The sequence below is a fragment of the Melozone crissalis genome, unplaced genomic scaffold, assembly GCF_028551555.1.
Source record: "Melozone crissalis strain CALT ecotype California unplaced genomic scaffold, PUWL_Pcris_2 ptg000016l_1, whole genome shotgun sequence".
NCBI classification, from domain to species: Eukaryota; Metazoa; Chordata; class Aves; order Passeriformes; family Passerellidae; genus Melozone; species Melozone crissalis.
The window spans coordinates 50,848,026-50,865,091 of NW_026535794.1; the positions used below are offsets into that span (position 1 = coordinate 50,848,026).

The 17,066-nt window shown below is 36.5% G+C and overlaps 1 protein-coding gene across 1 annotated transcript in view; it reads right to left on the reverse strand.

The window, feature by feature from the left end:
- CNTNAP2 (contactin associated protein 2) overlaps positions 1-17,066 on the reverse strand; it is a 1,011,078-nt gene that overhangs the window by 331,247 nt on the left and 662,765 nt on the right. The window contains exon 11 of the mRNA XM_054274302.1: positions 13,258-13,364. Coding sequence (XP_054130277.1) covers positions 13,258-13,364 — 107 coding nt within the window. The remainder of the gene's footprint in view (positions 1-13,257; positions 13,365-17,066) is intronic.

The following is a 17,066-nucleotide window of genomic DNA, read 5'->3' on the forward strand; positions in this document are numbered from 1 at the left end:
GCTTCTGTATCTTCCTCACACGCTCCCTCTGCCTTCAACTGTGACCTAATGAACATATAAAGTGTTCTCACCATTAGCACAACATCCAAATACGCCCCATAGAAACAGAAAAGAAATTAAAAGCAGTAAAAACTAAAATATGTGGAAATTTGCAGATTTTTTGTCAAGTTCACTCTAGGGTCAGTTATGTCAGTGATAAACACAACAATTACCATTATGGTAAAAAAGGGAACAAAATAGAGGCTTTGCCATCAGAGTGAGAAAGAGCACAAGATTATTTGCCACTGGGATAATAGGGAAAATTACTGCTATAGGGGTGAAAACTGCAATTTGAGGTACTACACAGTAGCTCAACCCAGGAATTAGCTACAAATACAGAAAAAGTCAACCCATTAATGGCAAAATGAGAGGTGCTTCTGTTTCTCTCTCATCTTTGCTCTTTGCTTTGGGCTGGGAGAGGGGAGGAAGAGAGAAATTAATTTAAATACAAATGGCTGAACCAAAATGGATTTTTAAACAAATTTAGCAGTGATTTTAAATTACAAGCCATAGATTAGACAATTAGCAAAGATTTAATGTCTGTAGGCTGACACGGTTACAAGAAATTATAATTAGACACCAATTTTTAACAAGGTACTTTTGTGAATGAAGTCATCCAAGGATACACAAACACAAAAAACCCAGCCAATCAAAAAAATTAACAAAACACAACCCAAAAATAAAAACCAAGCATGAGTTTTGGGACTGAACAAAACACCGCTCAGAATAGAAATGGCACAGTTTCATTCTAAATCTGGATAGTGTCGCACATTTGTGTAGCTATACTTCATTCCAGAGTCCTGCATCTGAGAGGGAAGGATGTCAGAGAAACCCAGATATTCACCATACTTGTGTTGAACTTACACTGGGCCCAGCCACAGAAAGCTTCAGAGCTGCCTGGAGCTCGATTGAGTCCTCTCCAGCTGGGTGGTTAACAGGAACACTGCCAATACCATCTTGTTCCCTTCTTCCTCCTATCCCTCTCTTCCATGCAAAAAGCTTCAAGGTTGGTATAAAAAGAAATTTTGAAAAATCCATATCCTTAAAGAAAAAGTATGAGTTCTACTCCAGTTCTCATTTACTTCGTATTGGCAGGGTAATGGAAAGAAGAAACAAGGGTCAAACCTTGGCTTTACAATTTCCCATCTGTGTAATACAAATCCTTTGCAACTCTCTACAGTGAACACAGACAAGTGGAAACCTCAGCAAATTATATCAGGTCCAAAGCAGGAGTGATCACTCCAGTAAAGTCAGGTCAAAGATACAGATTATCTGGAACCTTATTTTAGCACAAGCTATCTGTAAATGGCTACAAATAGCAAAGACACTCAATAAACTAAAGTATTCTCCTTCACTAAGTATATACTGGTTCTTTCCTGCCATGGATATCAGAGCATTTGGTCTTTCTTCAGACCTGAACATCCTAATCAATGTTAAATAATACTCAGATGAGCATGGAGCTATTCTCATTACCCAGCTTTGAAAGATACTGTGGTGTCAATTTTTATTTGTTCACTGTTCACAAATATTAGTGTTCCCAAAATTCATTACCCACATATTAATTTATAGGATTGTAATTCAGTTTTATTTTTACCAGTCTCAACAGTTGCAATCATCATAACTTCCTGCCCCTTTTCTTCCTTTTCCCCATCCCAGATCCCTAAATGTTTTTGTATCCAACCTTCTCATAACCAACAATCCTGTGAAGGAAACTATGGTACCTCTCTTGGTTGTATCTGAATACCAGTTTTACTTGAGGGAAACTACAAGTTATTGGGAAAAAAATCCAAAACAAACCAACAACTGGTTAAATAAAATTTCTTAAAAATCTCAATTTAAAAGCTTATATTTGAAAAAGCCCCAAAAACTAAACCACAGAGCCGTAGCTTGCTTACAAAACCACTGTTATGCACACAGACTGACAGACACCTAACCAAATAGTGGGTTTCCCAGAGGAGCTGAGCACCAACTTCAATGAACAGAAAGGGACTATAACATTGTGAAAACAAATCCACACATCAGCATTTACATTATCTCAATCAAAATGTCTTCTATCAACATGACACCAATTTAGAGGGAATGCATCATATTTGTCATCTCCATTAATCACTAAGCAACTTGCACTGCCAACAGAATTCAAGCTTTTTAACTGACATAAAAATATCAGAAGAAACATCTGCTCCATGTCCCCCTTTTTTCATTCTTTCCCTTCAATGCTTTCAAATGGGAATGACTGTGTCCTGGCAACTTCCTAGAAATCACTTTTACATCTTTTTCACATAATGGATGAGCTGTGAGATTAGTAAGATGTTAGATGGGTACCTTGGGGGCTGCCCTGGTTGGCACACACTCTAATTTGTCAGTATCTGTTTCAATCGCAGCACTAGAGTATTAATTTAGACTATTTACTGAGGGGATGAGAATATAGAGAAAGTGTCAGGTTCTGAGAAAGAATGCCCATCTGCACACCTACAGAGGAGCTCAGAGAAACAATGGCAGGGCAGAAGCCAGAATAATACCCTGCCAGGCTGCTCCCAGGCCCACCACAGGAGCTATCAAACCATTCAAGCCCATCTGACTCAAATCAAGGATGCACACAAGTAACAGAAATCCTGTCTGGGGCTGTCACAGCACAGCCCCAGCTGCAGTGTGTGAGCATGGAGCTGATCACCACGAGCCACCGATAGCGGCTCCCTCAAAACCTTTCAGACCAAGGGAGTTTCTGCCATGGATCATGGGATGCATGGAAAACATAGCTCAGAATTGCACAAGATTTATAGGGTATTTAGGGATGGAACTAAAGGCAGGAAAAAGCAGAGGGCTACACATTTTGGAGAGGAAAAAACATCCAGAATAAAAAGAGGGGTAAGTCTAAATAGTGGTGTGGTAAGTATGCTTGCCTGCATCTGATCAGCACAGTCTATTCTGCTTTCTTGTTAAATTCCTTTCCAAATCTTTCCTGGGCATGGCACTCCTGTGTGCATATGTGTGTGAGTACATGGCTATGAAGACAGACTGAGGAGGAAAATAATCAGAGCAATGATTAGAGAAAGAATTATGAAAGGGGAAAACAAACTGTTGAGATTGATAGGAAAGCACAAAGAAATTGAGAAACCTTAAAAAGGGAGAGACAGAAGAGGGCTTGAAAAGGAGAGGAGTAGTTAAGAATTTCAGAAAGACAGAGCTCAGTTAGCCCGAGCATGAATCAGAGAAATGCAGTGATATTTATAGTGCTCTGAAGTAGAAGGAAAAAATGAAAAGAAAAAAAAAAAGTAGCTGCAAACAACACATCGTGTTTTCCTCTCTGCTTTAGAACATCTATTAGCTCTTTGCAAACCTCAAAGTATACTGAAAGCATATCACATAAAATGCAGCAACCACAGACACAAGTAAATTTAAAGTTTTATACACAAGTGGTTAGGTCATTAGGGAATAGGGATAGGAAGAATGAGCTGGTGTCAAAGCTATATAGGGATGCATGAGCTTAAAAATTTGCAAGATGAAAGTTAAAAAAAGACTATGCTTCTAGCAAAATAAAATGAATACTGGTAGATATACAGCTAAGTATGTGTAAGTAGTAAAGGCTTCTACTGAGAAAATGAGAAACTACAAAGTCCACACATTTCAGTAGTTTTGCTAATATTAGCAGGCCATATGTACATTTATGAAATAATGGTGACTTTCATGTTTTTGTAAAGTTATGTAAACATAGATTATTCCTCTGGCTTCAGAAAAATATTTCAAGAATTCTCTTACCACGTTATTACAAAGCTCTCGCACCTTCTTGGTGATTTCTCATGGGTATCTCCTCCCAGCACTGACTCCTTCTTCTTCACAGCACAGCCAACAAACTCCAGCCCCCTTCTCGCCCAGCTAAACCACTCTTTTACAGCACTCATCCTTACTAGACACAGTTGTGGCCTGTTAAGGGCAGGCAGGCCTGTTTCTAATCTTTGATAATTAGTGCAGCTGCAACTGCTCAGGGATGAGATTACCTTGTGCACTATAGTTTCTTACATTCTATCCCTCTGCAGAATTCCAGTAACCTATCATTACTTCTGCTAAGAGACTTGTCCAGCCAAGAGAACTATTGGCTGTCCTACCTAAGGTGGAATTTTAAAGTGATAGTTATGGACCAAGATTGATACCGAGCATCTACTTATACTAACAGATTTTGGTGCTAAAACTTTATCTCCCATTTAAATTACAGCACACTGGGAAGGAGAATAAAACTCAAAACCCCTCCAGACTAAAATTACAAAGAAGCATTACAGTTCTTACCCTTGAATGAAAAGTGTTAATGTAGACATTTGATTCCTAAGGAAGACATTTACAGGTGCAATAAATTTATGCTGCAGAATAGTGAAAGAAATATTATAATGATCAAGAAAGGTGTGTTCATAAACAAGAACCAAACTCAATCAGAACCCCCACCATCTGGAACACATATCATTCACATAGAAGTATCATAAGAGAATTGACAATAATAATTATTTATGTTTATTTACTGCAGAAGCAATTACTCTTATAAACATTGTTATACTACTCTTATATTATTACTCTTACATACATTGTTATTAAGACAAAATATGGTGTAGGATGCACAAGAAGTATCTCAGAGTTTTACTCCTTTTAATCAATTTTTCTTCTTCAATCCACAGTCCTATGAGATTGATCACACAGTCCGCAACACACTGGAAAATTCATTGTAAAGATAGAATTTATCAAGTTTTTCTGCACTAGGTGATGTACATAAAAATGCTACAAACTGTGGATAATGCGTATCCACTGCTCATCCATTGGTGCATAATGTCTTTTAATAGCAAGCCTAATTGTTCCCATTATGTTCCTCTATTTTGAATTGTTAAAAAACTTTTAAAAGAACAATTTCAGATAAAAATATGTCTGCATGCATATGCGAAGAAATTCTCATTGCTTTGACTATGGTACATATTTAACAGTTGATATTTGCATTCATTTCATTCTCTCACATCTGAAAAAATAGGATTAGAATGACTTCAAAACATGTTTTTTTCTGTCTAATAGCTGTCAAGGGGATTTTAATATCAGCACCTTAAAAAACTTTAATTGCAAAAAAGCATTAACAGCGAAGTATGCAATATGTTAGATGGTCTTAATGGAAAAGTTTAAGAAAAAGCTAATTAATTTTGAAGTCTTCATTTGCAGAGTTCTTTTCTGGCTATGAATTAATTCTGGCTTTGATTTTATGGTATAAATGAGCTGCTTTAAAATTATCTATTGTTAATTACATGTTCTCTTTTAACTGTCCCTTGGAAACAATATTTGGTTGTGCATTGTGAGCAGCAATAGAGAACAGTTACAGTAGCCTGCAAAAAACTCAGCTAATACCCAAGTTTTCCCAAAAGCAGGCTGCAATTCAGGAATGTTATTTAGGTAGTTTTACAAGAGTTAGCTACAAATGAATTAAGAAAATGCTCTGAGTTAGACCCTGACTTCATACTGTTCTTCCACTTGACTCCACCTGGTAAAAATTTAGTTTCAAAACTCGTAACACTTGACTTTGATGCAGAGCCATATATAAACACTCAGCTACACAAACAGCTGAAACCTGAAGTCCACTTTCAGCCCTTATAGCCTCTCTCAAACATCACCAGTGGAATTATTTGCAGCTGATTTTTTTTAATTTCAGCATAATTACTGCTGGCTGATTATTCATATTCTGCTTTGCATCCTAATATTAATTTTCTCCACTTTACCTTCAGCAAATACTCCTGGTGCTATTGCACATATTGGAACTGCAGCCCTTTCTGGCCTGAACACAGACCACATTCATTTACTTACAATAAAAATGCAAGTTGCTACCAATTTATTACACATTCTGCATTTCATAAACACCTGGTGCAGAGCAACTCTCAGCTCAGCTGACAATAAATTAGTAGCAGAAAAACTATAGTTTATAACACTGAGACTAAGAACAATCTGAGTTTTAAACAAATATTGGGGTTCAAAACAAGAAAGCTGCAATGTCTTGAAACAAACAAACAAACAAACAAACAAACAAAAAATTACTGGAGTAAAAAGCTTGTGTTTTTCAGTTTTGCAGGAATAGGTGAAAAGATGCAACAATTTTGGGCTTATATGTTATATGTGAAAAATTACCAAAGAAGACTAAACCAACAACTTCAGTCTTGCTTTAAAACTAGATTTTAATAAAAAGAGGTAATTTAATAGAGTCTTCTACATTTGAAAAGACATGCATTATGTTAAATCCTTTGAAAACACATAATAAAAATATGAATTCACAGGGATGATTATAAATTATGATGACAATTTCTTTGAAAAGCATTATGGAAAAAAAGATTAGCCTCCTTGGAAGGTAGCATATTGATTATACGATCCTTTTAATAAACCACTGTAAACAAAAGTCCTTATAAACAGGCTTTGAGAATCTCTATTCTCAAAGGAAACAAACATCTGAGAAATAAGGTTTAGCAGAGCATGTATGAAATTTGAACATTTGATTACTTCAGATACAGAGTGTGCAAGAAGAGGAGAAAATAAAGTGGCAGCAACATAACTGGCAGAGAACAGCCAGTAGTTGAAAGTGCTTTCTCAGGATGAGAGCAGAAGAAAACAAAAGACTCTTTCTAGAGATTTCAGAAATTTTAGCTTATTTTTTATCCCCTATTTCTCCAAGACCAGCATTAACCATGCATCCGTACTGCTGAGTTTGAATGTGGAATTATTCACCTCCTGGAAACTACTTTACTTAGACTCTGGTCTCAAGTGAGTCTCAAATCAGGGACTCAAAGGAGCAATTAAAAAAAACATAGGCTTCATCAGGGACACCCAAACAACAGCTCACAAGAGGATGAGGTGATAGGGTGAGGAACAGCATCTTATTCTTACAGCTTCTAGCACAAATCAGTCTTGAATATCAGTGCTAGAAGAGCTGATAACCCTTTTCTCATCACTGTGCCCAGTGTTAATTTCAGAAATACTTCCTCAAGCCCCAGTCTCCTGAAACCAAGCAGCGCTGTCAAAATAATTCTTATCATTTCTCCAACCTCACTTTCCTCAGAGTAAGTTCACAGTTCACCTCCCTACAAAGCTCCACATTCCCATTAGTGCACCCCAGAGGTGCTGTCCTTCCTCAGTGCAATGGAGGCAAATTATGCTCAACACATGAGGGGCGCAATAGGAGAAACTCAGATTTTGCCCTACTGAAAGCTCCTCTTTCATGTTTCTAAAAGTAAGCAGTTTGGCTTCCCAGCATTATTTTTCCTTCTTCCTTTCACATAATTTAAGCAACCTATCTGCCATGAACAAGTCTAATCAGCATTGTGGAGTCCCACTGCATGCCTTAAACGTCAGCTTTCCACTGCAGAAACTCAACCCAGAATGTTCTGTTGCTGTTTCACATGTTTGTATGTTTTGTATGTTTTTGTTCTGCTCAATGCTTTCTACAGGTTTACTAATGGAAATTCTTCATTTACTACTGGGAAATCATTTGGGCTTGTGTGATCTGTTCAGTCATATGGGTGCTGGACTTGTGCTCACTGAAATCAGATACTTGCATGTCCACAAATATCAGCAGAATATATCACTGCTCCACTTTCTGCAGAAGGCCCAATTCTGGAATCCATGATTTGTTTATGCAAAATGCTGCTAAACTAAGTGACTTAAACATCAAGCTTCACTGACAAAGATTCTGAAATGTCAAGGTGACAGTGCATAACAGCCCTGCACATAAATGCCCACAGAACAACTGAACAGGAGATGGTTTTATGCCAAGCCTTCTCAAAATATTGGGCATTTCTGATTAGGTTGTATCTTCTGCTCCAAGTGTATTAAAAAGCAACATTCTTCCTGTCTTTGGATTAGAACATCCTTTCACAGGAATATCTTATGTATCACAGTTGCTGATCGTGGAGGCATTTATTGAATTTTTCCTGATAAAATAATGCTTTAATATGCTTACGAAAGTGCAAAGTATCTGCTTTCTCTAGTAAATCAGTTTGCTATCACAAAGATAACAATGTTATTCTCATAATTCCTCTAGCCTTCAGTGAAATGGAAACCCATGCTCTTCTTGTTTGAGATGACTAGAAAAATTATGGAGTTCATTGTTTTTCTTTCCCCTGCAGTAAAATTTAGAGCATTGGTTTGCCAAATTATGCATTTATTTTTTCACTATTGCCCAAATTGCTGACAGGAGAACACCCGTGCCATGACCTTCTTTCCTATCTAGACTCTGAATGTATAAAGCCCAGTGTTCTGGTTGCTTTCCTGTTTACAGAAATACAGGAAAACCAGATATTACAAACTATCTGATGGAAGTCTTGCTGAAGATCAGAGCCTATGCAGATTAAATTTGTGTTGATGACTATTGCTTTTGGCAATAGCCAGCAATGAGAATTATCACAGCTTCTACAATTTTCTTACTCATTCTTACTCAAAGTGTGTTTCTAGAAAATATTAAACTCATTATTAAAGCAATATTTTGTTTTAGGGAGGTAGTCACTCTTGCTTGGAAAAATATCATTCCAGTGGCATTTAATGCACTTATTATTCCAAGAGAAGTTTTATTCATCATTAACTTTGAATCAGGTTCCAAAATATAGGATAACATTTATTCCCAATGAGCTGGGAGAGACAGAGCATTCAGAGGTCAAGTTCCCTTATATGGAAACTAAGAATCACCACATTGTTTCCAATATTCTTTTCGGAAAAACTTACAGCAAACCACCAATCTAAAAATGTAAAAATCCCATATGTTCTTTCTCAGCAGAGTTGCATTCTCTGTATATTCTGATGCAATTAGTGCCTTTTCTAGGGGCAGGAGCAGGTAAGTTTGTGTTGCTCCTACTGTCTCACAGAAGTAACAGTCAGCAGATGTGATCTGGATGTCAGTCCCCCCTATGGACTAACTGAAGGTTTTTAAGAAAACCTTTTCCTGTCTGGTATTCTTAAACAAATCTGTACAGCTGCAAGAGCAAGGACTGTGTTTGAAGGTGAAATAAAGTAAAATAATTTGATCAGGAAGAACATGTCTTTCATAAGAGAATGCTGTGAAGAGATCTTATAGCAACTTCCAGTCCCCAAAGGAGCCTTCAAGGGAGCTGGAGAGGGACTTCTTACAAGAGCACGTACTATTAAGAAAAGAGAGAATGATTTTAAACTGAAAGAGGGTAGGCTTGGATTGGATATTAGGAAGAAATTCTTTACTGTGAGGGTTGTGAGGTACTGGAACAGCTTTCCCAGAGAAACTGAGGATGTCCCATCCGTGGAGGTGTTCAGGACCAGCCTGGAAGGGGCTCTAAGATACTTGTCCTAGTGAGAAGTGGCCTTGTCCTTGGTACAGGTGCTGGAACTAGAGGATCTTTATGGTCTCTCCCAACCCAAACAATTCTATGATTCTATGAGCATTAGGATTAATCTTTTAAGTGCAAAGTGAACATTTTTGTTAATGAAAATCATTAGGAGAAGGAAAATATAATCAAATAAGGTGATCCTGGCTTTTTCCTAAATCAAATGAATTTTATGCAAGAAGTGGAAGGCAGATATAGACTTTACCATGATGGTAATGTAAATCCTTTCTTATTTTTATCTGAAATGCATATTCTAGAGAAAATTTGCTTTGACCTATACTACAAAAAAATCTCAGAAAAAGAAGCTTGAGTGATCATTAGTTATCCCAATGGACAACTTTTAAAATGATACCATTCTGTTTTAAAGAAGCTGTAAACAGCAGGAAGAATATTAGAACATAAAACCAGATGAATAAACAGGCGCAAAGTGGTGGAGATGAGAAGTAATCAGGAAAATGAGCTCCTGATTGCAAAGGTTTCAGGAACCATTTACTAATAAACTCTAGAAAAGTATAGCTTTAAGAACTCTGCATGAGTGGGCCAGCCTTTGGTAGGTTGTAAAAGTTAATTAGTCAGGGCTTAAAATATAGATAATACAATAAAGTTAGCAAGGATGATACTTGCAGTTAATTATAATTCAATTAATTTTTAAATAATTTTGTAAATGTTGCATCACTGTAAATCATTGTTTTTGAATAAATACATTCATTTATCTTTCAGTCTTGCCTAATGGTAAAATCAATGCTCTAGTCTGATATTTGCCAGGCCACAGCACTTTGTTGGGCATGAATATCCCTTAGCTGAAAGAAATCTGGTAGATTCCTAGGGTATTTAATATGCAGTGAGAAGTACAACTTTCCAGTACTTTTGGTTAATTTGCCATTGAGCTCAAGGGATCTAGCTGTAGATGGATGAAACAAATTATCATTTCCTCTGAACGGCAGCTTAAGCTGCTGAGAAATAACAAGATAATGGACACAGAGCTTGGAGATTCTGGTGTTTCTCTGAGAGGTGAGGAACCTTCCTGTAACAGTGTCATATTTCAAAAAGGAAATTATTTCATAATATTAAAATAGAAAACAAGTGTAATTGATTTACACAGTTAGAGAACTAAAGTTTTTATTCCAGAGTTATTTATTTGGAACTTTTCTTTCTCTAGCTATTTATTTCTGGTCTATAGTCCCCAGTATGTCTCATTCCCAGAATACATATTTCTCCATATCTCTAGGCTAACTGTTGTTTTCACTATCATATGATATTTTATGGCCAGACCTGTGTGAAATAAAATCATTTTGATTCATAAGGTTTTAATGCAAACCTTTTTCTCTGTTTCACTTCAAGGAGTTCATCCCTCGAATTTTTCTTTGAGTTTCAACTTCAAAGGAACCTAAAACTGCAATCTGAAATCCGGTCAAGGCTGCAAAGCTTTGCCTTGTCAAGAGCTCAGGAAAGTGTTGAATTACCTGACCAAAGCAAAATCAATTCACTGCAAAAAACCCTTCAGTAACACAGAATTATCTTTTTCCTTTTAGTTTAGCATAACTCACACTCATTAAAAATCACCAAATACTGTTACAATCCCCACTAACATAGTCATGTGTCCAACCTCTTTGAGAAATGCTGTTATATTCCCCACAAAAGCATCCATTGAGAAAAGAAAAACATATTTTACTGTGGCATATAATACAGTTTGCTTTGTAAAACAATATTATCTTTAAGTAAAATGGTACTGAACAAGTGCTATCTGCACTTAAACACTTTCCAGCTCCACAGAATCACATATTTTTAATGAGATCTGCAATGCTGTTTAAAATCACTTACAGCTATTTTTATACCACACAACAGTTATCATTCCAACTTCCTCCCTTCCCCAGCATATCTTTCATCCTGCTACTGTCACAAACTTTAGAATTCAAAAGCAAAAGGCAGCACACTAAGTGTGTCTGAATATACACACTGCACAAGTAGGGAAGGACAGTAGGCTCAGCATCAGTGCAGCAGAGCTGAGGTCCCAGACCTCAGGGCAGAGTGACTGCAACCTCTGGCAAGTTCCAACAAATCCCCTCATTATTTGCAGCTGTACCTGGAACATGCTCCTGTAAAAACTGACAGCTATTGCCTGCTCAATAAAGGAAGAGTTAAGGTTGTCTCAGTCTGTATCTTGATGCTGGAATTTTTTATTTTTGCTCATTTTCGTGCCATTAACTTCAGTACTCTAGAAAGGCATAGGACTCCACACCTTCTGACAGGATATCTGTCAAGTGAATAACTTTCTGCTCAACCTTGTTTTGTAAGAAAGACTTCTAAAGTATAGCAGCACACGGTAAAAACAAAAATTATGTTCTTAAAACAAAAAATGTAACAAAACTAAAGCTTACACCACTAAGTCAGAAACTTTGCCTGAACTAGGAAAGTAAAAGTTCCTGAACAATGTGTCTCCAAATGACCTGGAGAGTGTATGTAATCCCATCCACTTTATCCATTCCATAAAGACAGGAGAATATACTCCAAAGCCCTCTTTTGATACTCTAGTTCAGCAATGCCTTTTATTTGCCCTCTTGCACTGTTTTATCCATAAAAGGCAGGTGAAAATATTATTAAAAAAGTCACATCCCCTTGGATTATAATTTCTTCTCTTTGTAATAAATGTGATTTCAGAAGTGATGGCATTCTTTTGTCCTTGCTACTTCTCTTTGGAACTCAAGAAGAAAGCTTATCTGTGTTCAGCTATGTCTTAAAAGCTGGTCTGCACACCACAAGGGAGAACAGACAGGTTCTGTGTTGTCTTTCCTAAAATTCTATGCAACCATGCCATCACTGTGCACATTCCCTCTTGGTGGAAAAAAGGGTGCCATGCAACCTCTCCTACACGTATAGGCACCTTAAATATTTCTCTTTAATCAAAATTAATTTGCCATTTAACTCTTACAGTTTTAGAGTTTCAATAGCCAGATCACAGAGAACTTTGCCACTCAATGTATTAATAGTTGATCCAGAAAACTGTGAATGGTCTCATTGGTTTGGGGTTTTTGGTTAAAACTGAAAAAAAACTTCTGCAATTATCTTTGTAAAATTATACATAGCTGTATTTAAGGTAAACAGAAAAGTGATATAAACTTGTATCTCCATAAATCCTGGCTTCAATTTCAACTGATTGCCTGTTTAGAAGCATTTTTACTCTTGTCTCAATATTAGGAGATTGTTGGCAAAAGGAAGAAGTGAACAAAAGTAAGGACTGGATATATTTTCTCTGTATCCTAGGTATTTTTGCAGATCAAAATCCCTCTTTTTTAGCAAAAGAGGGGAGGAACAGAAGATGCATGCCACTGGCTCAGCATGCATTGTTCAGGACCTATAAAATGGCAACAGCACCTTTCTTCTTTCTGTGCTTTTATAGTGTACAGCATGTGAAGTTTATAGGAAATATTCTTATTTCAAAAACTCATAATCACAGAGCAAATAATTAGATTTTAAGCTGGCTGATAATCAGTGTGTAAACACCCTTTGTGATTAGCAACCTAAACCAGCATCTCAAGCAGCAGTCAGCAGCTCTCCCCAACAGCTCAGGGCAGATTCAGTTTCCATTAGAAGCTGTATCTCATATGCAACTGCTAAGACTGTGCTTGCTCTGTACATCCAGCTGCTGTTGAGCTGCTTTGGTGGGTGGCACGGCACAGTACAGTGCTCTGCAAACGCATCATAATGCTGGGAATGCAGAAGGTGATTAAGACGATATTTTTCTTTCAAAAGAGGCTTGAGGATCTTTAACAACAAGAAAGGAAGAATGATTTTTTTAAAATCTCAACCAAAAGACATGAGAGACTTCCCTACTCCTTTGAAACTTTGAAAGTGCAGGGTAGCTTACAGTTATGACACGTGGCACCACTGTAATTAGTTCCGTCGCAAGTGCACTTGAAGCTGTCCCACGTCTGGGTGCATTTACCATCGTGTTCACAGTGATTGGGCACACACCTGTCAGGACGAGATGCAAAGACAGAAAGAGAAACCAAAATGAGCATCAAGATTTACACAAAGCAAAATTTTGAGTGTCTCCCTGACTTTTAAAGATTTTTCTAAGCCTTCTGATGTTTACATTCTTGTAATGAACTTTCTCACACACTTTCTGTAAATAACTCATTGTTTTGCATTATTTTATGGAGGAGGAGAAATTTGATGGACTGTTGCTTTGTCCAGTGTCATTGGAGAGGTGCCACTGTCACCCTCCAATCCACTGTCACTTTTGGAAATCTATAAATGTTGGAGTCAGAAAATAAACTTCCCCTTTTTTGCCTTGAGAGCAGTGTGTGTATGTCTTGTTATTTCGTGTCCTATAGTGACATCGAGCTGCACAAGCAGTGTATCATGTCCTTGTCTCATAATTAATCCTTGCTATTTTAGGTCTATTAACAGAATTTATATCTGAACACACAACTGCATAAAAGATTCCTGAAGGCTTTGCTGAAGCCTTTGTACAGACAGTAAAAAAAGCATGCTAAAGGTGGAATAGATTCATCATCATGAATCGGGGTTCTAAGTAACATATGACTGGTACTCAGCCTTCCAAAACAAAAAGAACATCACATGTCACACCTCCTCCTGCTGTGCAGGTGGTGTCACGCCTCAAGGAGCCCAGTCCCACAGCTGACTGGAGGTTAAAAACAAAATGCCACTGGCTTGCTCTTCATCTTTCTGTTGCCAGCAATGGGAAAAAAGGGAGACAGGTTGTCTGCTGGCTAGGATGGAAGGAAATTAGTAAAGCTGCATTATTAAGAATAACTATAGACTTTGTTATTATAGTTGTGTAATTTTTTCTTGTCACAGGGGTTTGGGGCAAGAGTTGTTCACCTTTCTCCCACATGCCTGCTTTTCTTCCCTTCAGCTACAATGCTGCTGGAGAGTGGAAGGAATGAAAAAGTGGAACAGCAAAACCCGAAAAATTATAGCTAAACCTATATTTGTTGTTTGGAATATTATCTAAATGTGATTTCAGAGATTTAAGTTTGGCCAGGTTCTTTTCTATCAAATATAGTTAAAAATGGGAACTACCATTTACTTTCACCTCTGAAACTATTAAACTTTTTTTTCCTTGAAAGGGCTTTGAAATACCATTTCAAAGAATGTTTTTTTCCTTATTAAATTAGTTATAATCGGACTCAGTACGGGCTCTGCCTTTTTGATCAAGAAACAAAGGAGTGTTCCTTTCATGTTTTTTTGGCCAAATCTATATTTTTTTATAATGAAATTAAAAACTAAAACCAAGAGACACCCTATTAGACGAAAAAGATCTTTTCAGTAATGCATTATAGAATAAGTGTTCTTCTCTCTAAGATAAATCTGAAGTTCATCATATTCCTGCGACAGGCAGTGATACTCTCATAAACAACACCCAAGGAAAGCTTTGCTTTCCTATGTAGAAACTTATTGAAACTGAAAGGATCTGGGTCATTCCTCAATAAGCTTACAGTCTCTTATTTCCTCAATTTTCAGTTAACAGCATTGGCATTCATGGCTCAACAACCAGGAATAATTTGTGTTACAATATGCATTTGAGAATTGAATATTGTGTACTCTCTTTTAGAAATGATTTCTTGTTTTGTGCCTCAAAATATACAGAATATAGATTTCTTATGTCCTATAACAGCCTTTAGAACTCAAGGCTACCCATTCTTTTCCAAAAAGATCAGAAAATACTGACATGGTTAAAAATAGTGCTGAAAGAAATGCTCTTCTAAAGCATGAAACAAACTATTTAAAAACCTTCTTTTCACGGTAAAATACAGTGAAAATACCTGAGGCAATTATCACAGTTCAATAAATTATGTCTTCAGCATGGTTTAAATGAATTTATTTAGTTTTATAAGTGTGGCAGGCTAAATGAATAGATAGAGCTGATTACTGCTGTATCCAGTTGTGTTCTCAACACCACAGAAGAAAAACAAGAGCCTATGATAGCACATTTCTAAACAGACAAACAATTAACAATTTACATGAATCCATAGCTCCTGGGTTGCAAGAGTAGGGAAAGCAAAGAGCAGTGACATTTCAAAAATAATCTTATAAAAGTAACTTTTATTCAAGGCTGTAAATAACTGCAAAAGTTCCTAAATCTGTTTATGGTTTTGTATTTTTCCCAGCTTTTCAAAATAACTTCTTTTTATGTATTTTCTTCTTCATTTACATTTGAAAATGCATGACTTGAAAAGAAATTTTCCAATGACCAAACCAAACATTTTTCTTTGTGAATGTTACCAGATATTTATATGAACTCTCATACGTAATGCTCGCAACCAGTTTCACATTTTAGTGCAGTATAACTTACTTTTATTGCAACATAACTAGCAAAGAGACTGCATTACTGACTATATAACTGAGGCAAATGACTTAATCTTCAGAAAGATGAAAACTAGATATTTATCTGTATCATTTAATGGAGCGTATTAAGTCATAAAACCAGAGATATTCAGCAAACTCCATGATGTTAGTTTTATGCTTCCAGAATGATGGTTGGATTAGTGTAATGGCTTCCAGTAGATGGTTGGGTCTGCATTTGCAAAATTTCTTTTTTGATCTGATTTTTGCTGTTCTGAAGATGATGCATTTAGAAAAACAGAGTAAACAATTTTTTATATTAGTGCACACTGAAGTTTAAAATAGACCATAGGATCATTTCCTGACATTCTCCTTTCACCTTCTTTTCTGTTAGCTTATTTTATCAGATAGAATTATAAGATTTATCTTCTATTCAGTCCATTAGCAAACCTTTGTAACGTAATCTGGTGCTCATCTGTCCACATTTTGGACAAACCCTACCTGCTATAATACAGTTTTCAGGAAATGCTAGATATCCAGAATGTAGAAATTACAAAAAAACCCAAAATCCGAAAAAAATCTGTTTGAATTCAGTAAACAATATCATGAAGAATAACATTTATCACGGTAAACACCATTTTTTTCAAACACATTTCTTTCTATAGAATGAGACCAATCTACAATTTTCAACATACAAACATCTTGCCATGAAATTTGGATTTTGAGCAGATACAATCATTACGTTTATCTACCTTATGCTCATCATTTAGTAGACACTTAAAATTTATGCACTTAAAACCTTAAAAAAATTCAATGCATGCATGATTTGCAGATTATTTGTATTAAAAGACTATGTTTCTAAGCAACTCAGTTCTTTCTTTTCCTTTAGGAATAAGGCTCCATAACATAAAAAACCCCATAAAACAAAACAAAGTTTCAAAACAGCACATCCCTCCTAAACCAGGCTCTGAAGTTAGAAACCATCACAAAACAGAACTGCAAGTAAATTCCTTGTTACCAAGTCGTGTCTCCTCCTATTGTGAATATCCATATTTCAAGAACTTGCAAAATGTTGCAGACTCAATTTGGAGAACTTTCTTGCTCTATGGCTCCTTCTGAAAGGCAAGTCTAGAGCTTCATCCCTTCAAGTATGAAACACTGTTTTTTAATTTCCACCCCAAAATTTATCCATAGAGAGTTTACAGATGCTGTTTGGTTTGGTATTTTATTTGGAAACTTTGATTTGTTTATCAAACAGTGTTTTCCTTTCTGATTTAAATCTCAATACTTTGCAGGGAGCAAGGATAACTTCTTTTAGTATGTAGTTTTGTGAGAGGAAGCCTCCTGTTGGAAAATATATTTTCC